The following is a 26,299-nucleotide window of genomic DNA, read 5'->3' as shown; positions in this document are numbered from 1 at the left end:
ATCCTTCAATAACAAATATACTTTCGTCCTAAAATATGGAAAAATTATTATGACAGGTCGTAGGTTTTTACTATTACTTTCAAAAAATAGGTTGAAAAATAATGCACGACTCAAACAAGTATATCAACCAAAAGATTTTTTTTCTTCACAAATGAAATGTTTTTCATTAAACATCAACTAGTAAGTATTATTTTCTTAAGGATAAAAGGTTTTTCATAAAACACCAACTAGTAAATTTATTTTTTTCCACGAACAGCAGCACTATTTGCATTTTCTTTGTTACAAATTCTAGTTCAAACCATTGATTCTTGGTACTGCATTAAGATTAACTAGCTTCAAATATTCTTATAATGTATATACACTTCTTATTATTATTGATGCCACAATAGATTCGGACCAACGGCACACTGATTGTTTACGTTATTTTTCGGCACGCTTTTCAATACTCGTTTAAAGTATACCTCCATAATATTATTTTTTTTAAAAAAATTCTGAATTTTTTTTCATGTTTGAACTTTTATTCAAAAAAAAAAATTTAAAAAAAAAATTATAAAACTATACTTTATTAAAGTCTCGTAAACTATCGAGGGAGTATTAAAATTCTAAAGTATAAATATGTTTATTTTATAAAATGTTCCCCACTAAAAAAGTTTAAGTGCACCTATCATGTTAATAAATCTTTCATAATTTGAATCATATTTAGTTTTATTAATAGTTATATAATCATAAATTGGATATTAAATGGTTGAAATACTAATTTTCAGCAGGTATTATAAGAAAAATAAAACAGGTATTATAGAAAACAAATCTAAGAATCTAGTAAAAATTATCAATTTTTTTTTTGAATTTGTACCATTAACGCTTAAAATAATCACTTAAGTACGTGATGCCCAGAGAAATGGGGCCCTCGAATAAGAAACATCGATGAATAGGCAAACCTTCGGATCTAAAGCAAGTTATCGAAAGAATTGCTCAAGCTTCAGGAGAAGTTTCTTATTAATTCAATCCAACAAGATACATAGTTGTCACATTGCATGCCACGTGGCATGACATTATTAACACAACAATTTAAGATCACTAGTGTGACATCAAGTTCTGAATCTGTAACATACATTACTAAAACAAAACAGAGAAAATGAACCCTAGATTTGAGCAAGTTTGCTGATACTGAAAGGATAAGCTTCAGTAGTGAGATTCGAACTGAAAGCCTTTGTAGCTAATATAACATTCACAGCTTCTGTCACATGAAAACCATCAAAATACACTTGCTTGTTCCTGTCTTGACATGTAGATCCTCCTTTCTTGCATAAAATTCCGCCTTCTGTGCCAGTTGACATAAGTTGGCAACAAGGTTGTCTCGTGTTCACAAAACCTAAGCATATCAAGCATCAGAATTGCTTTTAGTAAGACATCACGTGTAAAAAGGTATAACACCGGTTACTTGTTTTTACCATTCAAAGCAGGGTTTCTGATTATATCTCGCAGAATCCTGTATGCATTGACCATAAGAACGTTAGGACCATGCTTTTGTCGTCTAATGTGATTTACCAAGGCCCTTAAGTTGGCATTGTATAACACAGCAGCGTCATTATGGGGTTTATGGCACCTGTTCATCTTCTGTTGTGCAGCCATGCTTAGAGGGCTGCAGCCCAGAGGATACGAAGACATCAGTACAAACTTCTGTGCCCCCAATTTGTACAATTTCTGCAATTTTGTTTCAAAATGTTGTAAAAATATATAGACGATCTAAAAATTGGAAAAAGAAATTTACAACATCGTAAAAATACTAATGTCAACTTCCTTATTAGAGGTCATTTGGCCAAGTTGTTCTGCAGTCAAAATTCTTTACCATAACCAGTTCTAAGCAACTTGTTCTGCCTCGTATTGTATATCAGAAGGTGATAAAACTTGCCCTAACTGCCCCAAATTCAAGAAATAAGGACTTTGACAATGTACACCAAAGTAAATTTCACATAAAATGATGCATTCACAAGCAAAAGCAGCATGTAAACCGATCATTTAGCAACCAAAAAAATGCAAAGAGGAGATCCGACTATATTCTATATATCAGAGAGTGCCTTGAGAGGTGCGAAAGTGCTTCTATCCCTGACAAAGTATAAAGTTCGATAATCACCTTACCTGACTAGCTAACTATACTAAATAAATTATGCGAAGTAAACAATTTACCTTGATCTGAGAAGAGAGATTAATTGTGAGATTGGCAGTGAATTCTTGGACACCGACATCAGACTTCGATTTATTCATATAATAGTTCAACATGTAGTCATTTGCTCCGCCTCCAATCACAAACAAATAGTTGGATAATGGATCTCGGCTACTTTTCTCCCACTGAACTTGCAACTCTGGCAATGTTACTTCCTCGAAGTTCTTAATTTGCTCGTCCAAACTCGGTACTCCTCCCTACAAAACATGTACACTACTAGTAAACTTCCATATCAGTTGAAAACAGTTTTTTTAGAGAAAAGAGAGAAACAACTGGAAAAAGGCAAATTAACACACAGCTAGAAAAGTGACATAATAAGGCAAAATAAATAAATATAGATACTTTGTGCTTGGCCTTTTTTAATACGTTTTTAAATCGGCTCATTCTACTCTATAAAATCCTTATGATTTTCTTTCTAGAGCACGGAGACAGCTGTTTAGTAGTTCTCTTAAATTTTGATGATCTAGTGTAGCTAGTATAATTAGTTTTCTTAGTACATATTGTTTCGTACTTCCTATTTTATGCACAACATTTTCCGAATCTATTTCTTACTGATAATATACCAAAAACATCGAAGTCACTGCAGTGATTCCCAAAAGATTCATCTTAGTCCTACTGCATGCTGTTGTACTGAACATTGAAGGTCAACACATAAGTATGTCGCAGATATTAAGTTCTTAAACACCTTATAATTTGTTTATAATAAACTTTACGAAGTACTTCATAAGATATTGGAACAACTTTGATCACATAATTATCTTATCCAATGTAAATTGTTCTTCAAACAATGTGCAGGTACCTTAATAACTGTAACACACTTGATGCCAGCAAAATGTATATGTAAAAAGATAACAAAACCATACCGATGTGGAGCCAGTGTCACTCAGGATTCCAGAGCCACCGGAAGCATAAGTAACACCAATAGCTGTATGATTTCCCTTTGTAGATGGATCAAGGAAAGCTGGAATGGATCCTGGAATGTTAAGCAATTCTCCGAGAACATCAAGAAAAGATTTGCCATTACTAAACCTGCCTGACGGTCCGAGTGGAGAATCCATGCCATAAGGCAAATAATCAGCTTTAGCTATGGTTTTGATGAAGTTATTGTTACCATTGTCAAGAAAGGAGTCCCCAAACACAAACATGCCTTTAACAGTACTTTTAGTTCCATCTCCAATATTTTCTGCACTGGAGAAAATTGAATAAGTATGAAGGAAGATGCATAAAAATGAAGATATCGAAAGCTTCCAAGGAAGAAGACTCATTGCAGCCATTGCATTCGAGCTAGGTAGCTTGTAGTTTGGTGTTTTTCAACACTGCATTGAAAGGGTAACACAGAGTTAGCAAGTGCTAGCTTTTCTATTTATAGGATTTTAAAACAACGTTGTAATACCAAAATGCCTAGTATAGTATGTTTTTAAACACTTAACTATACTAGTTTTAGATTCTATTATTACTTTAAAGAGTATATTTAAGAACAATGCACAATTTAAACAAGTATATTTACAACTATATTTTATAGGTAGATTCTATTATTATTACTCTAAAAAGTAAGTTTAGAATAATTATAATGCAGGGATTAAGTAAGTATATTTAACAACGAATATTATTTTTCTTCAAAAATAAAATGTTTTTCTTAAAACACCAACTAGTAAACTTACTTTTTTCCACAAACAGCAGCATTATTGGCATTTTCTTGTTGGCAGGGGTATGTAAAATATGTTAAGTTCTGAACAGTAGCACAATCAAAATTAAAAGCCATATTTAAATTTATATGAGATTTTAGTTGATTTTATGAAAAACAAAAAAAACTGGAACTTGGCCAAAAAAATTGTTTTTCTTTACAACTTCAGGCTGACGGTAAAAATTATTAAAAATATTTTTATAAAATTTTCCAATCCCAAATCTTTCGAAATTCTAGTTCAAGCCAGGGATTCTTGGTAGCGCATTAAAATTAACTAGTTTTAAAACCCGTGCAACTCCTAACATAGAGAAATTAAAGGAACAAGAATCCTAATTTTGCATATCATTTCAATACTTTCTGGTTCCGTTACTGCAACTCCTCACAGCATAGATCATCTTCTTGTTTCTAACAGCCTAACCTTTTCCGGTTTCATTACCGCAACTCCTGGAAGCATAGATCATCTTGTTGTTTCTCACAGCCTAACTTTAAACTATCATTCTAAAGTCACTTGTAAGGCAACACCAAGTTTGTATGGGATAGTCTCACAACTTAAAACTATCATTCTAAAGTCGCTTGTGAGGCTATAAAAAACGACATATCCGATTTAAAAACTTTGCAGAAGACATCATAGCCAGAAAAAAACGACACAAGTTTTAAGATACCACATAAAACTTCCGTTGAGGAATGAATCACATAACTACTTTTCTAATTCTTCCACCTATGATCCCAGTGTTAGAAAATGGAGTTATTAAGTTCATAATTTTATTATGTTCTTGTTGTTAATTCCATAATCTAATGATTGGAAGTTGGTTCTAGATATCGGGACTTAAACTTTCATGTATGGGTTTAAGAATTTTCTTAATGAAATCCATAAGAGAGATGAAGTTGAAGTTAGTAGCTTGGAAAAGCTTGTTTTGAGAATGTGTTTGTCCCACATAGAAAGAAATAAAAGGGGTGTTGGCTTTATATAGTATAACACACATGGGTAGTGCATAACTACTAAGGTGTGTTATGGTGCGTGGTGTTCTCACGAGCCCACGCGCGCCGCCGCCGCCGCCCCGCCCCGCCACGCCTCGGCACGTCACGTCACGGGACGGGTCGGGTCGGGTCGAAGGGCGAATGTCTCGGCGTCTCGCGTACGCGAGGCGACCTGGGCGGGGAATTTTATTTCGTATCAATTTAATATAATATTTTAATTAGAATTTATTTATCAGTTGGGCTGGGTTGTGTCTGTTGGGCTCAATTGGACTGGGTCGGATTGTATAATTGGGCTAAGTCAGATACAATGAACCTAGACTTGTAACTGATGATATATATTCAGAAATTAAAGTATATATATATAAAACGGATGGTTTAATGTGTGGATTAATATATATCAGCTGTTACGATTTATTTTAAATGTGCAGTTTAAATTCATATATTAAATTTGGGGTGGTCAGTTACACTTAGCCTCTAGTATAAATAAAGGACTAAGCTGCTGAGTTTCACACACCACACCCTACATTCTCTTCTCCTCCTCTTCCTCTCTGCTCTCTCTCCCAAACACAAGTCAGTCAGCAGTTGGTTTTCCGGCGAGTGAGGAGCTAGTCGTGGTTGAGCTTCGAAGGTGCTGTAATTCAAAGCTCTGAGCTGTTTTATCCTGGAGGAGGTGTTGCAAGCATTCCCAGTGCAGCAGGTGGGGGCAAATATCTCTTCAAGAGCAGTCAGGTCTTCGTATAAGGCCTGACGACTCAGCTGTTCTTGTAATTTTCTTGTTGTACATGTTTTTGCCTCAAGCTATGGCTACTGGTACAACTTCTTTCCTTCCTCTAGTTTTACAGTCACTGACATGCATGTATTTTACCTTCACGTTTTGTTTCAACTTGCTTGGCCTTGGCTTGTTTAATATGATATATAACTGCCTCTACGTTGCTATAATAATCAGTATTTCCAACATTCTTGAAGAGATATATTGTTATATAATATTTAGCATAATGTCGAGCGAAACTGAGGTTCCCGTTGTTGGTGGTGGTAGTGGTTCTGGTGCATCTGTTGTGGCCATTGATTGGACCACTTACAGTTTTCCACAAGCCGTTGAATTAACTGGCTTGCCAGAGAAGTTCAATGGTGGTGTAGGCTTTTCTCGCTGGCAGAAAAGAATGAAATTGTGGTTAACTGTAAAGGGTCTATGGCCTGTTGTGGAGTATGAGAAACCAGTGGTGGATCAAGAGAAGGCTGAAACTGTTAAGGGTTTTGCGAAGTGGGCTGAGAAGGATGGTGTGGCCAGGGCGGCCATTCTGGCTGCTCTCACTAACACATTGTTTGATGTGTATTCTTCTGATGCCTACTCTGCAAAACTCTTATGGGAGAAGCTGGACCAGACACATAATACTGACTCTCAGGGTCTTGAGAAGTATTCTGTGGCTAAGTTCCTTGAATTCAAGCTGGTGGACAACAAGTCCATGACTGAGCAAGTGCATGAATTCGAGATGATAGTGCATGCTTTGAAGGAGTCCGGAATGGACCTCCCTGAAAAGTTCAAGGTTATGAGTGTGATTGAAAAGCTTCCGAAGTCTTGGGAGGAGTTCTCTCTATCCCTGAAAAGACAGAAAGGAGAGATCACCTGGACCAACCTTATGCTGGACATCTCGGTTCAAGAACAACACAAGTCCAAACAAGGACATGTGATGCCAACTGAGGCCGGGAGCTCGAAGGTAAATGTAGCAACTGTAGGACAGAAAAGGAAGGGTGTGGCTAAGAAAGTTAGCGCTAATAAACCTAAGAGTGACAAGGACAAGGCCAAGAAACCCAAGGCAAACAAACCGTGTTGGTCTTGTGGGCAGGTTGGGCACTGGAGTAAGGACTGCCCTACAAAGAAGGCGAAGAAGGCTGAGGTGGTAGCACAAGCGAATGCTGTGCTTGCAACTACAAGTGGGCCCGTAGTGAACATGGTTGTTGGTGAGGCCACGGCTTCTGAAACCAACGCAGACCGGTATGTTTCCTACAACCCTGTATTATTTTCTACCTATCTGTCAAATGAATGGTTGATAGATACTGGAGCTAATGTGCATATTTGTGCTGATATTAGTCTATTTGTATCTTATCAACAGAGTCATAGCTTGACAGTGACGATGGGGAATGCTAGTGCTGCTCAAGTACATGGAATAGGAAACGTAGACCTGAAGTTCCCTTCTGGACGTATTCTATCCCTAACTAGAGTGCATTATGTTCCCGACATGCGTAGAAATATAATAAGTGGAAGCTGTTTAGTTTCCAATGGCTTTGAAATTTCCTTCAAATGTAATAAAGTAGTTCTTATTCACACTGGTACATTTTTTGGCAAGGGTTACTTGTCAAATGGTTTATTTGTAATTAATGCTGAACCCGTTTTGGGTACATTAAATAATGTTATTCTTCCTTCTGTGAATTGTGTTGAATCCTCAAGTTTATGGCACGCTAGACTAGGTCACTTAAACTTTGGTGCTCTTAAGAATATGATGAACTTAGAGTTGATTCCAAAACATACCATAGAAAAGAATTCTAAATGTCAAGTATGTGTGTCTGCTAAACAGATAAGGAAACCTTTTCATAACGTTGTTAGGGATTCAGACTTGTTAGATTTAGTACACATTGATATTTGTGAATTTGGTGGTGTGTTGACCAAGGACCAGTTTAGATACTTCATTGCTTTTATAGATGATAGTAGTAGATACTGTTATGTTTATTTACTTAGACATAAGGATGAAGCACTTAGTAAATTCATTATATATAAAACTGAAGTAGAAAAACAAACTAGTAAGCTACTTAAAAAATTGAGATCTGATAGAGGTGGTGAGTATACGAGTAATGCTTTTAATGAATTTTGTGCAAACAATGGTATAGTTCATGAAGTTACTCCACCATACACACCTGAGTCTAATGGGGTTGCTGAGCGAAAGAACAGAACATTTAAAGATATGATTAATAGTATGCTTATTAACTCTGGGTTGCCTAAATACATGTGGGGAGAGGCTCTAAATACGGCTTGCCATATTTTGAATAGAGTCCCTCTGAAACACATGGATAAAACACCCTTGGAGTTATGGAAAGGCAGGATGACTAGTCTTAAGTATCTTCGTGTGTGGGGGTGCCTTGCTAAGGTGCTTGTTCCTGAACACAAGAGAAAGAAACTAGGTCCAAAAACTGTTGACTGTATCTTTCTGGGCTATCTTGAAACCACTACAGCTATGAGATTTTTAGTGTTAAAATCTGACATAGATGGTATAGTGGCAAACACGATAGTTGAATTTCGAGATGCGACGTTCTTTGAGGATGTCTACCCTATGAAGACTGGAATACCTGAAACGACTTCTGAGGAAGATCCTACTCACACATCAAGTTCTATTCCTGATCATGTGGAAAAGATAACAAATGTGGGGGCGGAACCTAGTAGTAGCTCTAGTCCTAAGGAACTAGAGGAACCAAGGAGAAGTAAGCGTGCAAAGGTAGTCAAGGATTTTGGAGGTGATTTCATCACTTACAATATCGAGGACGAACCTTTAACTTTCCGGCAAGCTATGGATTCTTCTGAGTCAAGGCACTGGAAGGGCGCTGTCAAGAGTGAAATTGACTCTATTGTTTCCAATGGAACATGGGAGTTGGTTGATCTCCCTCCTGGGTGTTCTACTATTGGGTGCAAATGGGTCTTTAAAAGGAAGTTGAACCCTGACGGCTCAATAGATAAGTACAAAGCTAGACTGGTAGCTAAGGGTTTTAAGCAAAAGGAAGGAATTGATTATTTTGATACATACTCTCCGGTTGCAAGAATGGTAACAATCCGAATGCTTATAGCATTGGCTTCAGTCCATGGTCTTATCATCCATCAGATGGATGTAAAGACGGCTTTTCTTCATGGTGAACTTGAGGAAGAGATATATATGGATCAGCCTGATGGATTTGTTGCATCAGGCAATGAAAGGAAAGTATGTAAGTTGATCAAGTCCATCTATGGCTTGAAACAAGCTCCCAGAGATTGGCATAAAAAGTTTGATGAAACTATATTGCCTTTCAGTTATAAGATTAATGAAAGTGATAAGTGTGTCTACACTAAAGTTAAAGGTAATGAGTGTGTTATCTTGTGCCTATATGTGGATGATATTTTATTGTTTGGAACCAATATTGAGATTATTAACGAGACTAAAGAATTCTTGAAAAGGCATTTTGAAATGAAGGATATGGGTGAGGCAAGTGTGATTCTTGGAATCAAATTGATTCAGTCCACTGAAGGAATAACCTTGACTCAATCTCATTATATAGAGAAATCTATACTTGAGAAATATGGTTATTCACAGTGTAGAATCGCTAGTACACCTTATGATTCGAAAGTTTCCCTTGTCAAGAATACTTCAGGAGTGCCTGTGTCTCAGTTAAGGTATTCTCAGATTATTGGGAGCTTGCAATATCTTGCTAACTGTACTAGACCAGATATTTCATATTCTGTGTCTAAATTGGCTAGATATACAAGCTGTCCAAACAGAACTCATTGGGATGCTCTTGATAGAGTACTTAGATATCTGAAAGGCACAATGTACCTTAGTTTACACTACAGGAGGTTTCCTGGTGTACTTGAAGGGTACAGTGATGCAAGTTGGATAGCTAAGAAGTCTGGTTCCAATGGAGTGACTGGATATGTGTTTACCCTTGCGGGTGGAGCAGTATCCTGGAAGTCGACTAGACAGACTATTGTGACTCGGTCGACATTTGAGGCTGAGCTGTATGCACTTGATGCCACTGGGACGGAGGCTGAATGGCTACATGGGCTTATGTCCACGTTACCTGTAGTAAGCAGACCGCTTCCTGCGATTGCTATTCATTGTGATAGTCGAACAACTATTGACAAGATTAGCAGTAAAAAGCATAATGCTAAAACAAAGAGACACATCCAAGTTAGACTTAAGTCTATAAGGGGGTTAGTGTCTGACAGGATTATAGCTATAGAGTTCATAGGAACTCAGAATAATATAGCTGATCCTTTGACTAAAGGACTGGAACCTGCAGTAGTCCTTAAGTCAAGGTTGGGGATGGGACTGTCAACCCATCATAATTCATCAACAGTGGGAACCCAATACACATGAGAGGAGATCCCTCGAAGTGTATTCAATGTGGTAATAACAAGCTGTAAGGGTGAATTGGTAGTACCTTTGCTACATAGATGATACTCATGTATCTGAGTCTATCCCCTGTAAACCTAGAAGGTACTGTGACTGCTAAGAAAGTAAGAGTGTTACAACTCTGAATGGGATCAAGTCGTTAGACGAGATATTAGCAGTATATCTCTGGAGATGCCCAGCTAAGCGAATGTAATTGTGTGGTCGCAATTAGAGGAAAGGGTTATTCCTTGAAGCATTCGACGAACAGGATCGAGACATGACCATTAATGTCTCAAAGCCGTAGATTGGCTCCATAGCCGTTGATTTGTTGTTGTCTATGGAAAGTGGTAACACCCAACGGATTAAGATTCAAGGTGCAATATTCCATCTGAATCCGGTAGCCATTGAAGTAGAGAACTTAGGAGGGTTCAAACCCGGAAGGGTACCGACTCTGAAAAACAAGTCATGATGAGAAACCTGAAACGCATTTCTGTATGGATTTGTGGGGGATTGTTAGAAAATGGAGTTATTAAGTTCATAATTTTATTATGTTCTTGTTGTTAATTCCATAATCTAATGATTGGAAGTTGGTTCTAGATATCGGGACTTAAACTTTCATGTATGGGTTTAAGAATTTTCTTAATGAAATCCATAAGAGAGATGAAGTTGAAGTTAGTAGCTTGGAAAAGCTTGTTTTGAGAATGTGTTTGTCCCACATAGAAAGAAATAAAAGGGGTGTTGGCTTTATATAGTATAACACACATGGGTAGTGCATAACTACTAAGGTGTGTTATGGTGCGTGGTGTTCTCACGAGCCCACGCGCGCGCCGCCGCCGCCGCCACGCCTCGGCTCGTCACGTCACGTCACGTCACGTCACGTCACGGGACGGGTCGGGTCGAAGGGCGATTTGGGCGAATGTCTCGGCGTCTCGCGTACGCGAGGCGACCTGGGCGGGGAATTTTATTTCGTATCGATTTAATATAATATTTTAATTAGAATTTATTTATCAGTTGGGCTGGGTTGTGTCTGTTGGGCTCAATTGGACTGGGTCGGATTGTATAATTGGGCTAAGTCAGATACAATGAACCTAGACTTGTAACTGATGATATATATTCAGAAATTAAAGTATATATATATAAAACGGATGGTTTAATGTGTGGATTAATATATATCAGCTGTTACATTATAATAAATCAGCTGTTACGATTTATTTTAAATGTGCAGTTTAAATTCATATATTAAATTTGGGGTGGTCAGTTACACTTAGCCTCTAGTATAAATAAAGGACTAAGCTGCTGAGTTTCACACACCACACCCTACATTCTCTTCTCCTCCTCTTCCTCTCTGCTCTCTCTCCCAAACACAAGTCAGTCAGCAGTTGGTTTTCCGGCGAGTGAGGAGCTAGTCGTGGTTGAGCTTCGAAGGTGCTGTAATTCAAAGCTCTGAGCTGTTTTATCCTGGAGGAGGTGTTGCAAGCATTCCCAGTGCAGCAGGTGGGGGCAAATATCTCTTCAAGAGCAGTCAGGTCTTCGTATAAGGCCTGACGACTCAGCTGTTCTTGTAATTTTCTTGTTGTACATGTTTTTGCCTCAAGCTATGGCTACTGGTACAACTTCTTTCCTTCCTCTAGTTTTACAGTCACTGACATGCATGTATTTTACCTTCACGTTTTGTTTCAACTTGCTTGGCCTTGGCTTGTTTAATATGATATATAACTGCCTCTACGTTGCTATAATAATCAGTATTTCCAACACCCAGTCACTACAATAGACTATCATGTCGATAAACATCAATTATTTTAGAAATTGACATCCTGAATCACATAACTACTTTTCTCATTCTTCCTCGTGTGACCCCAGTCAATGATCACTCTATCAGACTACCACATTGATAAACATCAACCATTTAAGAAATTGACATCGTGAATCTCCTTATCCACCTCTCGTCAATCTACAACCAACCACATGTAGGGCAGTTTGCAGAATCTAGAAACTCTCCCGAGAAGTTACAGATCATATCCAACATGTATAAAACAATGTCCTAAAAAAATTAGAATATCGGAATAAAAGCGAAGGGAAAAGTAGACATACATTACCAGTACAAAAACTGGACTAGTCCTCAAAAGCTGACAGAATTTTAATTACCTGATGGAAAAATAAACACTAAAAATAATGAAGTTCACAACTTTCACCCAAATCCAATTTCTTAGAACATTACTTTTAATAGAGTTTCCAAAGAGGAGAAACTGATTTCACAATTGGAGTAAGCAAGTAAGCAATAACAAGATAAATTTTCAGCACCAGCAACAATGTAAAAAAGATATTATTGGTTATTTCTCAAACATGGACCATTGTAAAAGAAAATAAATCAAATATTTCAGAAGGTCAGCCATGAGCTCAGCTTCTCAGAGATCAAGTCTAATTTTTTATTATAAACAAAAGGATTAAGATAGAAGGTAAGCCTTCATATTGAAATAACTAAAGGCGAATTCCTGTTCATTTCTCCCTATAGAAGAGTGCAGGGCAGTAAGTCGATAACTACAACATTAATATCATTTTATCACACAAAAACCACAGCCACCGAGAGGAGGCTCAGAACATAAGAAGAACACCAATATAGAATTAAAACTTGACATTAGTTTAAATTTAAATCACATACACTGAGCTAATTACCTTGAGCCAATATGGGTCAAATAAAAATTAAAATAAATCAGTAATTGGCCTAAATGCTTTACCAAATACAAAAAAAGGTATGGCAGAGGACTAGCCGACTAGCATTAGATGAAGAACTACTAAAGCAGCTAAATAGCAGCCCACTCGTATTTAAAAACACACACCAATTTATACTGATTATTTAGCATATATAAATTGCAAGGGTCCCTGTCCACAGCCATAGTTGGATAGGGACCCTACCCAACCAACAAATCATGACCATTGAAGTAAAATACGAATGGCTAGGATCCGCTATTGCCGCTATGTTTCATTGCGAGGGCGCAATGAAACATTGCGGGAGGGGCCCACATACTCCATTCCCCTTTTTACCCTTTTCCTATGTTAATTCATTTATCAATGCTTTTTTAACTACATAAATATTAATTTAATAAGATATTATTCTTAATATTTCTGATTAAAAATATAATATTTAAAAAATATTATAAAATATTTTATAATAATATTAAATATTATATTTAATATTTAATATTCAATATTTTAAAAGTATTGAAACATTAAAATGAAATTAATATATTTAAATATTTAATAATATATATTAAAATAATAAAGGAAAATATTTTTGATATTTAAATATTTTAATTATTCAATATTTTTAATAATAAATGAAAATATTTGAATATTTGAAAATATTAATAATGTTAAACATTAATAATGTCAAATAAACACAAATATTATACCTCCGCAATGTTTCATTGCGTCCCCGCAATGTTTCATTGCGGTAGTCGTTTTACCTTACACACAGACACAGAAACTCAGGCACAGATACTCGCATATACACGCAGAAACTCAAAAACAGACACTCAAACACGACCATCAGCGACATTGAAGCGATTTGAGACAATTTCAATCACAACCACTCCACTGATCTTCTTGTTCATCGGGTATACAAACATCATACCAACACAAGGAACTACATCATTCATATTTCCAATAAAATTTTCATCATTAATTTTATCATCATCATCGCCATTAAAAGAATCATTACTATCATCGGAATCACCGTGAACATCGTGATTCTTCCAACCGAAACCAACATCATCATCACTATGCGTTTTTCGCTTCCCCGGATCATTAACTTTATCTTCAATACTATCAACATCTATTACTTCATCATCATTAAAGATTTTACGATAAACCCTCTTTTTTGTGTGGGGGGTAACATAATTAAAATCGTTATGATCACTAGATGAACTTGAATAATCAAATAAATAAGAAGCCATGGATATTGAATACTAACCTTTTTTTTCAGAAGAATAAATTTGAGCAGAATGTTAAGAAGCAGTAAAAACAGCAATGTTTCAAAAATACAGACATTTTAAGGTAGGTGTGTGCATTAAATGCACAGCCGCAATGTTTCATTGCGATTGCCGCAATGAAACATTGCGGCACTGTACAAACCCCCAAGCCAACAACTGTAAATATTTGCAGTTTTAATAAAACTTTACAACGTACCCCAGCAATGTTTCATTGCGGGGGGAAGTGTCCACCGCAATGAAACATTGCGGTTGGGTTGTTTATTTTTGTTATTTTCTTTAAAATTAGAAAATTAATCAAAAAAAATTATAAAAAATAGTTTCTAGACTTATTATATTTCATTTAATATGTTAAATGTTATTTTGAAAATATAAATGTTTATAAGAGTAACTTAATTATAATATGCAACTATTTTACATAGTTTTGTGAAAATTTTGCATAATAGTTATGTCAAATGATATTTCTTGACGTGTAAGTTCTAAAGTACAAATTTTGACGATCCAACTATATGGATGTTAAAATATAATGATTATAATAATTAAGAAAAATTATTTCTTAAATAAAATACGGTATTTATATATATTTTGTTACCAAGAAATGTTTAACATTTTGGGGGCTAAATTATTTTATATTTTTTTATAGATAACGAAAATTCAATAAATTTTCATTTTTTTAGATTTTCACATTTTCAAATTTTAGTATTATATTTGTTTATTAAAATTTAAAATTGATAAAATATATTGGACAAGTACAAGAAAAATAAAACATTAAATAATTTATTTCATTCAAATATAAATGGAGTACATTCAAATATTTTTTCAAAACAAATACATAATAACATTTTATGTCGACGAGAATGATCAAACTTTAACGGTGTTGGAAGAACCGCCTTTATCACCCTTATCGTCGTCTTTTTTTTCTTCGACTTTTCTGCCTTCGCTTTAGCTTCATTTTCTTTTTTTTTCTTGCGCTCAAGCGCTATTTGAATACGGCGGAGAGCTATTTCCATGTCTTCCTCTCCTTCGGGCCCGTCGTAAGCCACACCATCTATAATTACCTTATTATTGTCAAAATCGTAGTAGAAAACCATTTTTCGGATATTAGAGAAGATAATGATGAAGAAAAAATGTAGAATGAAAATAGAGAAAAGAATGTTGAAAAAAAATGAGATGAGACAGGACTATTTATAGGTGAAAATCTGAATTTTAAAATTCACAAGCTTCTGCCGCAATGAAACATTGCGGCGTGTCGGTCAAGTTTCTGCTCTATTGACCAGTCAATTCAACTGCCGCAATGTTTCATTGCGGCAATTTCAACAGTCAAATGAAATGTTTTCAGCAAATTTTTTTTTGTGCCAAATTTAATTTTGTGAATTTTAAAATTCTTATTAATATTGGCACAAAAATAAGTTTTGCACAAAAAATAAGTTTGACTGTTGATAAATTTTTTAAACTAAAATAACTCAATTCACTAAAAAGTATAAAATTAATAATATTATTTTTTTAACTAAAATTATTCATATGATAATTTAAAGAAAAAGTACCGAAAAAAATAAATTGATTAATTTTATTATTAAAATTGATAATATTTTAATATATTACTACTACTTATATTTAATGTTAACATATTTTAAAAAATTAATTATTGTTGAACATTAATATTATTTTTATACTTATATAAATAAGTTAAATATTAGAATAAGGTAAAGAGAGGGGCAGTTTGGACATTAAAAACTGGGAGTCTAACCAAAAATGAAACATTGCGGCCCAACAATGAAACATTGCGGAATGCGCAATGTTTCCTGTGCATGGAAACATCCCGCAATATTTCATTGCGGAAGGCAAGACCCGCATTGAAACATTGCTTTCCCCGCAATGTTTCATTGCAGTGGGTTGGCTGGCTGTCCCCCAACCCACGTTGGCTCCTGATTATTTCAATACCCACGAAATCCCAACTCGCAGAATTTTTGAATTTGCAATTAAATTTCACTTAGAAATTAATTTAATCAACGAGGTCCATTCCATTTTGGTAAATACCATAGGCCAGAAGTTATTGCAGACACGGGGGCCATTCCATATTCTAGAAGAATATACTGTATTACAAATATGTGCAAATAATTTATTTGAACATATGCATTGTAGAGAAAATTATGACATACTAGGGAATTATTGTATGATAAATTAACAATCTCGAGTCCACTCTATTAATTAGTTGCAACTTCACGTTGTCCTTCTACAAATTTACGGCTTCATCCACTAAGTTAAAAATTGAACACTTGCAGTGTAGAGAAAAGTAGTATGTAGGTGACTGCTCATCGCGATTTTGTGTTAATTGTCAGAGAGGTTTCTTCACCTCTAAAATGTTGACGTGAATCTGTGTTAGTTTATGCTGAGGAAAACTTGGAAGATTCTAACTAGAGATGGTGTTATTTCTCAAGAGTAGAGATGCAGAAGTCAAGTACTCAGGGAAAGCATCCGATTTACTTTCTTTAATTTAGTCTCACATTCAACATCTATCATCACACATAATTTGTACATGTGTTTTAGAAAAAATATTGTACTAATCAATTAAATCATCGTACTTTAGCTGAACATTTGTAGACAAAACAAATGTTTTTTTATAGCTCCTTGCTAATGTTGTAAATTTTCTTGCTGTGTTCTTTTATTTCTAAAGGTGTTCTGGCAAGTTGCCTCATATAGTGCATGACGTCCTAGGGAAATAATGGAGCTTGAGGGTTTAAGTTTTGTTTATACGGGTGATTAGGCATGTAAATGGAATTATAACATGAAATAGATATCTTTAGAGTTCTAAGGAATGGATTCTGGTGTGGTGGCCTTTGGTTTTTTGGTTTTCTAAGATTCATACTAAGGTTTGAAATTGATATGTAGATCAACACTGGAATGACAAATACAGTTAAAACAAAATATGAATCGGTCGACCTTTTCATACTTCCAAATTTACAATCATAAATCTTTAAGAAAAAATGGCATATCCAAGTCATAATCAGTACGTAAGCACATTGCCAACTTTTAGAAAATAATCGACTACTCAGATGTATAACAGCAGTATATAAACATATTTCGTTGCTAAATCAGAACTACAGAAACATTAGTTTCAAGCAGGAAGGCAATCTAGTAATATCAGAAGTAATTGTGCTAAATACAGAATCATCTTATATCTGAATTCTGCAAGGCATGAGCAAATTTGTTCATCACTATAAGACAATCTAGACGAAACAATAATCCAGAATCATAAATTTGGTATACAGCAAGTGATTGTTTGCACAAAGGCAAAAGTTAAAACAGAGCCACCATAACCATAACAGTATTAGACATACCAAATAAAAGATGATAAGATGCGAAATTCTTAATCTGAGTAGGAGCAAACCTTTCTAAGATGGTTCAACATAAACTTGTCTTTAATTAGTAGGTCTCCTGTTTACTCATTCTGGTTCTAGAGACATCAGACCTTCCATGTGGTCTCCTACGAACATTTTGGTGTTCAGGCAGTTCTTCACCTCTGGAGTACCTAGGTGACTGCTCGTCACGAGCTTTATTAGGGTATCGTCTATCAATTTGGTTTGGCTTATCTGTCATAGAGGCTTCTTCACCTCTAAAACGTTGATGTGATTGTCTGTCCTGAGTTCCACTCAGATGTCTTTTAGCATCATTATTTCGCTCATTTCTCCGAGGGCTTTCTCTTCTTCCATAAAATGTTGAAGACTGTTTGTCCTGAGCTTTATCGGGGTAGCTTCTTCTTGATTCATCTCTCTCATTTCTGAAATTTCCTTCTCTTCTTCCGGAAAATGCCTGTGACTGTCTGTCCAGAGTTTTGCCAGGGTATGTTCTAGTTGATTCGTTTCTCTCATTTCTCATGGGGCTCCCTCTTCCTCTTGCATACGATGGCGATTGGCCATCAAGAGTTTTATTGTGGTGCCTTCTATTTGATTCATCTCTCTCAAATCTTCCCGGGTTTTCCTTTCCTCTGAAACGTGTAGCTGACTGCCTGTCTACAGTTTTACTAGGGTGTCTTCGATCAAATTGTTTCTGCTCAGTCCTCAAAGGTTTAATCTTTTCTTCGAAATTAGATTTTCCCGGTGCTCTTCCTCTGCTCATTGTACTCTCATGTTCATCAACATCATCATCAGACTCAGACTCATCCTCATAGTCATCGTCATCAGACTCATCCTCAAACTCAGATTCTGACGCACGATTCGAATTTTCATCTTCTTCCTCATTTTCGTCATCCTTCGACTCCCCTTCCTCCCCTTCTTTCGAAACTTCACTATTCTTCTTCCTTCGAGTATTACCAACCTGAGAACTCTTTGTTTTTTTCTCCTCCTTCACCGTAGTCATAAGGTGAATATACTTAGACCTCAAATCCATCACCGGATTATTCTTCCCAATCAACAAATCCCTCTTATAAGCATCCCTCAAAACAACCGTATGAGTACGAAGCTTACTCGAAATATAAAAAATCCCCGGATGTTGAAGCAAAGCCTTCTTAAACCTCGACCTAACCCCCAAATAATCCCCAAGCAAAAGAATATTATCCTTCTCAGTCTTCTTCGGAACAAACAAACTAAGCACCTCATGCAAAACCCCGACCGCCCACTTATCCAATTCCTCCCCTTTACCCTCAAAACTCATCCTACTCTCATACGGAGAAAAATACGGCATCTTCTGCCAATCCTCAACCCACTTCTTAAACTTCTTATCAACCTCAAACCCTCTCGAATACTTCAAATCAAACGCAACCGGCATTCCCTTACTATACCCCTCCCGTCCACTCCTCGCCTTTTTCTCCATCACCGAAACAGCCAAATCATCACTCCAACAAACCAATTCAAGAAACACTACCCCACTAACTTCCCTAACACAAAAATAATCCGGAAACTCGGGAACAACACTATCAACATAATCATTAGGCAAACCCAAATCCCATTTCAAACAATCAACAATACGCAACGGAATTTTACAAATCTTCCCCACCATCAACAACCTCAAAAGCCTCTCAGCCTCATCTTTCTTATACAATCCATTCCTAAACACATTCCCCTCTTCCTCACTCAACGCAACCACTTCTTCAGTAAGCCTAAATTGCGGGTTTATCCCGTTGACATACTCGTCGAAAACAGAAGGGTACTTGCGAATAAACTCAATGGGGCGAAAAGGGAGTTGAAGGGCATGTTTGTGTTGATGAATGAGAGAGATTGGAGAGGTTTTAGAGGGTTCTTGAAGAATGAAGTTCTTGAGGTTTATTAAGGGTTTAAGGTTTCTTTCTTTTTCTACAGCATGATCTAAGGCTCTGTCACGAACCCATTTGATGGAAGAGGTTGAATCGAAGATTGAACGGGTTTGGTGGGAGAGATTTGAGGGTTTGGAGAGATGGGTTAGTGGGATTTTCATTCGGGGGTTTTAGGGTTTGAATGAATTGGGGGTTTAGGGTGAAAGACGGGTGAACGAGAGCTGGGCTATTGGGTTGGGGGATTGTGTTTTTTTATATGTAATTATCTCAATATAATCCAATGGTCATGATAATTTACCAGGCATCTTTGCCCGCCCGCATCGCGTGCTCGCAATATGATTTTATTTTTCGATACAAATTAAGGTGTCGAGTTTAGAAAAATGTCCCTCAAATAATATTGTCAGGAATAGTTATAATATGATATTAGTTAATTTTTTTGTTGCAAATATATAATAATAATAAAAAATCAAGTTAAATAATATCATGAATTAATTAACGTGGGTTATAAATTAAATTATTAAAAAAATGTATTGATCCCAAATTGTGTCCAAATTAAAATATAATTGACACATCTCCTATTCTTTTATCAGGCTTCGACACCAAAAAGTTCCGATTATCATTTTGTTGTACAAATACAAAATAACCATCACTTTAATACAAAATGGAGGTAATATATATATTGTTAGTCACCGCGCTCATTCTATTACTTCCTATTCTATATGTTTCTTTGCATCATTGACTTTTATTCATATATGGTATTGTATATGATAATTTTGTGTATATCTTTAAATTTGTTGAACAGTAGTAATGACTTTGATTAAATAATTATTCTAATCTGATTCCATTCATTCATGCATTTTTTTATAGCATAAAATTAAATTGCTATTAACTAAACATATAGTGAGTTAATATTTAACGATGAAAATCAAACATTCTAGATTAGAATTGAAAATTGGGGATTGAGCCTAAGTTGAAAATGTATTTAGAATCAAATGTTCCAATCATGCATTTGATAAATACATATAATACTTAAACGTATAACAAACAATCTGCAATCCAACCTGTATCCAACCTGTATTTATACTTATTCTATTACTTCCTCATAATATGATCAGATGAAATTTTTGCTTTTATTTCTTTCTTAATATTTTTGAAATTAAAATAAAATTTTTATTAACGGCTTCTCGACGTTGTCTTCGACGACGCCTCGTGTTTTACAACTGAAATGGTATAATAGAGAATATACAATAATTTTAAAATTGGAATTAAATTAAAAGAAATAATATGTATTGACAGTTTCTCGGTCTTCGATAAATCATCGTGTTCTGCAGTAAAAGAGTATAATAAAGGATATACAATAATTGTTAAAAATGTATGTATAATTTTGATATAAAGTATATATATAAAATATGTCTATTTCATAAACACGTCCGAATTAAAAAGAATGTGAAATTAGTATTGCACAATTTTGATTATTAAATTTTATAAAAATATGATCAAATTAAATTTTTACTTATATTTCGTTCTCAATAATTTTGAAATTGGAATAAAATCAAAAGAAGATTTTTATTAACGGTTTCTTGGCGTCGTCGATTTTGCAACTAAAAATGTATAATAGAGGATATACAATAATTTTGAAATTGAAATAAAATTAATATAAGATATTTATTGAAAGTTTGGTCAACGCTTTGCATTCTGCAATTAAAAAGGTATAAAAGAATATATACAATAATTTAAAAATTGGAATGAAATCGAATAAGATATTAATTGAATGTTTTTCAGCTTCGTTTTCGACGACGCCTTGTTCTATAACTAAAAATTATAATAGCGGATATATAATAATTTTAAAATTGCAATATAGTCAATATAAGATATTTATTGGCAGTTTTTTTGTGTCGTCGTCGATGACGGCTCGTATTTTACAACTAAAATGGTATGAAAGATGACATAAAATAATTTTGAAATTGAAATGAAATCAAAAGAAGATTTTTATTAATGGTTTCTCGGCGGCGTCGATTTTACAACTAAAAATGTATAGTAAAGGATATACAATAATTTTGAAATTGGAATAAAATCAATATAAGATATTTATTGACAGTTTGGTCGACGCCTTGCATTCTGGCAACTAAAAAGGTATATAAGTATATATACAATAATTTAAAAATTGGAATGAAATTGAAATAAGATATAAATTGACCGTTTCTCGGTTTAATTTTTGACGACGCCTCGTATTTTATAACTAAAACGTAGAATAGAGTATATACAATATCTTTGAAATTGGAATAATATCAAAATAAAATATTTATTAAAAGTTCCTCGGCGTCGTCTTCGACGACGCCTCGTAATCTGCAACTAAAGGTATAAAAAATGATATACAATAATTTTGATATTAGAATAAAATCAAAATAAGATATTAATTGACTATTTCTCGTCTGCATTTTCGACAACCTCTCGTATTTAATAACCAAAATGTATAATAGAGATCATGTATGGTATGCTTTATAGAATAGAAAATAACTGAAAGTATATATAGTTCACATATACCATGTTGATACCATGCTATATATAATATGTGAAATATATATAGTTCACTAAAAATCATAACTTTTATAACATTTATCTTAGAATTTTTCACTGCATTTTGATCGTAAAGTTTGAAATAACTACTATTCATAAATATCATATTTTTGAATTCTAAATTTTTTACTTCTTATAATAATACATTCTAATTTTATTTTTGAGTTAAAATCAAAATAAGATATTAATTTAGAGTGTTTAGACATTATTTTCTACGATGCCTCATATTAATTAAGATATTGTAGGGTTATATTTGGTTTATATTTTTCAATTTAACTTTATAATACAACTTTTTTGTAATTATTAGTTTTTAGTTCATATGTAAATCGTTCTTAAAATATTTTTTTATGGTTAATATGATCCCATTGAAAATTTAATTAATTTTTCTATAAGCTTGAAAAATGAATAATCAATTTTAATTTTATTTTAATTCAGTTTTCAACTTCTTTTTATACTTATCTTTAGTTTTAATAATATTATTTTTAATTTCATTAAGAATAAAGATATAATATTTAATTAAATTAAAATAATATTACATTTAAAATATTTCATTGACTTAATAACTTCGAAAAGTTTAAATAGTATTAGAAGTAATTATATATAAAAGTATAATTTTTTGAATAATAAACACACTGCTAAAATTATTATTCTTAAAACCCCGTCATCGGCCCTAAATCGCGTTTTTAGGATAAATATCAAATTTATATATTTATTATCTATTTAAAAAATGTAAATATAATTATATTTAACAGTTTTATGCATTTAATTAAAAAAACAAAATTACTGTATTAAATTGTAGCAACATTAAAGTAGAGTAAATTCCCGATGAAAAATATACATATATACTAAGCTTATGATGTTTAAAAGGTATAATTATATCTCATACTATATTTGGGAATATTGCAATATTCATGGGTTAATTGTTTTCCGGTCTTGGAGTATAAGGAAAGTATTTCATTAATTTTGTTTAGCTCTTTTATTTATTCTTCAATTACATGATAAGTTGGGGTTTAGCCTCTTTTAAATTATTAATGAAATATGATTTAAACTTGACCAAAAAAATTACATAAGATTAAAAGACTGAAACTATGAAACTAACCCCCAAAAATAATTTGAATTATTCAAAATTGACGCGACACAATCCACAAAATTTAATACACATTGTAATTTTTACTTAAGAATAATCTAAAAATATATCATAATTAAAATAATTTATTTATATATTTTCTACATTAAAGATGTTAAACTTAATAACAAATTTTACATTTCATTTTAAAATTTTATTATGTTTACTTGAAAACTATATTTTATTATATTAAAATTAAATGTAGTAAGCCCCTATTTAGAAAAAAACAAATATTTGTTAGCAATATAGAAATAAATACAATCATATTTTTTCAACTAAGCTAAATACATCCACTAACTTGTATAGTTACACTTTTCTCCCATTTAGATTTATGTGTCTTTAATCTCAGTATGTTTAAGGTCCTAGACTCTAGTTTTAAGTGTTTATATTTCAAACCTCTTAGAAACCATTTGTGCAATTGTGCTACTCTTCTATCAATGAAAAAGTTTTTTGAAAAAGATATATGTAAGATTGTAAGAATGCTAATAAATATTTTTTGAATATACAGTTTACTAAAAGAAAAAAAAGAAGGAACATACTAAAAAAAAGAATAGGAGAAACAATTGTTAAATTTTACATATAAGATCCACAGATTTCTATTACTCAATACTTAAAACTGCTTATAATAACAACCTTAGCAAAACATACAAACTCACACATTCTTCTGCATGCTTGGCTTTTCCTGAGATAAAAGTGGTCTTTCCACTTGCCTTCGCTGCATAGGTGTACCATTGGATTCCTAAAATTTTGCACCATAACATCCATGCTGATATAATATATCACATTCATTGATATGCTTGACATGAGTCTACCCTTCTTGGATCCCTGAAATCAGATTTGTCCAATAAATCCTTAGCCTTATCTGTAGAATATGAACCAGTGCAAGTCACGATGTTGGACACTGAAATGGCTGCTTCTACATAACTGCATTAGTTAGCCTTAGCGTCCAAAATTTCACCAATAGCAGGGGACAATGTTGTAGTCAAGGACTTCCAAAGTTTCATTTTATTTATCATTTCATGTGTTTTAAACCACATCTACACCCTAAAACCCTAGTAACATAAGGCATGTTAATCCCTGCGATCCTGATTAGCTCATCTGCTTCTCTATTTAAAATTTCTTTGAACATATATCAAAACAACTTCTAATTTTTGCATTAAAAAAATATAAAAATTGTATCTATAGAAGATAAAGATTCATAGAAATCTCTACAGCAAAACCATGTCATGATAAATGACTTAATTACAAAAAATTAGATTTATTATACACAATGTTAGTAGTATAACAAAAAAAATCCAGCAACCATAAAATTAATAAGACATGCTGAAATAAAAATCCAAAAATTCTCACCAAGCCACCATTACAGTATCTATATCCATCAATTTCAAATATAAATAGCTCCCTTGAATATATTACCAAACAAATCAATAACAATTATGACAAAAAAATCCTTCAAGCGAAGTAGTTCACGAGTATCAGTAATTAGTAATTAGGAGGAAAAATATAAATGATAAAGCTTACTTTATATTTAACATAGCTACACTAACAATCAAACAGTGAAGAAATAAGATCTACCTTACAACATAAAGTTAATTGCCCCGCATATAATTTGTAATAGATTTGTAATATGTGCTTGCTTAAAACAGAGGTGAGGGAGGTGAAGAAAAAGAAGCATTGGACATGTATATCATAGAAATGTTAATGCATGACATCCAACAGTGACCACACCTGAGTAGTCCCTGCAATATGTGTGAACTGAAAGTTTTATAATTCAACAATCTAATCTTGCATCTACAGAATCTAACCTATAAAACAACACAAAGGAATTTCAACTTTTTCATTTATAGATAAAAGAAATCTTCATTGTTCAGCCATAATAGTAAGAAATGCATAAGTTGCAAGATCAAATAAAGTTAACTACAAGACCTTTAAAATCGTTAGGCTTGGCAATGCTCGAGGCCAAGGGTAGAGAAACTACATCCGTTAGAGAACTTGAAAGATCTGTAACATGAACAATGTGAACATTTATGTCAATCTAAATCAAGTGCAACATTTAAAAAAGCATAATCGTACAAAAATCCGTAAATAAAAATGAAAATGAGGAATTTACTAACCTGGAGGTCACAAAGTTGCTGCAGTTTGCATATTGCAACTTCCTAAAGAAATTTTTACAATATTAATACTTTGTGTAAATATAATTCGAGTTCAATGACAGTTTGCAAATATAGATGCTGCTTCAAGATCACCAACGTCGATATTACTTTTTATACAATATTACAGTTTGCAAATAATTATACCTGATGTATTAAGATTACCAAGTTCTAGTAGATGGGCTCACTAGCGATCATTCATTCCCTCTTCTACCGGAATTAGCAGTTTTTAAACCATATATACAACAACCATCAAGATATTTCTTACTACTTGCCTCTATGTAGACACGTCACTCTGTAATGTCAGACTTATTTGCTGTTTTGAGGGAGTCCCGACCTCTTAGCCTAATCTTATTCCCGGTTTCCATCTCCATCCTCTTTTGTGTGTTTCATTTTGGTCCAATTATTAGGCCAAAGAAGTTATATGCTGAATATTTCTTAACTGGTACATATAGCTTTTCGCAAATAACCATGTTTCTTTCCTCCAACATCAATAAGACTTTTTATTTTCTTCGCAAAAAAACCATGTTCCTCTTCGCAAATAAATGCCTCAAGCACTCCTGGTACACTGTATTGACCTCACCTCCAATCAAAGTGCGTCCCATCTGAGTAAAGCATTCCACATGCCACTCCTTCGCTAACCATCAAACCTCTGAAACCTACACTGATATTTTGTATCTATTATTCCTTTGCAAGCTCCATCTTAAAATTTTTGAAACCTGCACCAATACCTTTCTTATGCATTGCAATCGTTGTGTGCCTTGACGACAGTGGCCACCTATACATTAAATACAAATCAGGGTTTTAGTATTGGCGGTGCTATAAAATGTGCCGGTCCTTCTAGATAATAAAATATTGGTTATACATATTGAAGTGTATATACATGATCATATTTATGTTCACTTAATTTCCATATAATCAGTAAAAACATGTTAATAAGAATGACCTGATGCAAACTAAGTTGCCTGAAATCATTGTTACCACTTGAATTATAGAGCGCTCAAAACCGGCACCCAAAGGCAGTATCAGAACACTATTTTTTCCTTGAGTTTGTCCGAAAGCGTTCAGTTTTAAAGTCTTGCTTTAATTTTTTTAACATTTGCCTCATCATTTGTACCCAAGGCTCATTCCCTTCTCGGATAGTCCTTCTCAGGTACATCATTAAGTGTCCTCCACGTGGCTGATTTTTTTTTTGGT

The 26,299-nt window shown here is 33.9% G+C and overlaps 2 protein-coding genes across 3 annotated transcripts; both read right to left on the bottom strand.

Moving 5' to 3' along the window:
* Positions 1 to 1,142: 1,142 nt before the first annotated feature.
* Positions 1,143 to 3,986, bottom strand: LOC141674911 (GDSL esterase/lipase At1g29670-like). Its single transcript, XM_074481610.1, has 5 exons — positions 3,886 to 3,986; positions 3,088 to 3,412; positions 2,188 to 2,421; positions 1,452 to 1,704; positions 1,143 to 1,372 (listed from the first exon to the last, which is right to left on the bottom strand). The coding sequence occupies exons 1-5, from the start codon at positions 3,984 to 3,986 to the stop codon at positions 1,143 to 1,145; spliced, it is 1,143 nt and encodes a 380-aa protein (XP_074337711.1).
* LOC141671278 (protein WHAT'S THIS FACTOR 1 homolog, chloroplastic) lies at positions 3,407 to 19,483 on the bottom strand. 2 transcript variants are annotated; one of them, XR_012555028.1, is made up of 3 exons: positions 17,390 to 19,483; positions 12,107 to 12,160; positions 3,462 to 3,540 (listed from the first exon to the last, which is right to left on the bottom strand). XR_012555028.1 is itself a non-coding variant. In XM_074477467.1 (2 exons), the coding sequence occupies exon 1, from the start codon at positions 19,408 to 19,410 to the stop codon at positions 17,425 to 17,427; it is 1,986 nt and encodes a 661-aa protein (XP_074333568.1). In that variant the 5' UTR covers positions 19,411 to 19,483; the 3' UTR covers positions 3,407 to 3,540; positions 17,390 to 17,424. The 2 variants fall into 2 exon arrangements, 1 of the variants encoding a protein (XP_074333568.1); XM_074477467.1 differs by lacking the exon at positions 12,107 to 12,160 and having other exon boundaries at positions 3,407 to 3,540.
* Positions 19,484 to 26,299: the final 6,816 nt, after the last annotated feature.

The sequence above is a fragment of the Apium graveolens genome, chromosome 7 (genome assembly GCF_009905375.1).
Source record: "Apium graveolens cultivar Ventura chromosome 7, ASM990537v1, whole genome shotgun sequence".
NCBI classification, from domain to species: domain Eukaryota; kingdom Viridiplantae; phylum Streptophyta; class Magnoliopsida; order Apiales; family Apiaceae; genus Apium; species Apium graveolens.
The sequence above is the reverse complement of the archived record's forward strand: the minus strand, read 5'-3'. Positions and strand labels throughout refer to the sequence as shown.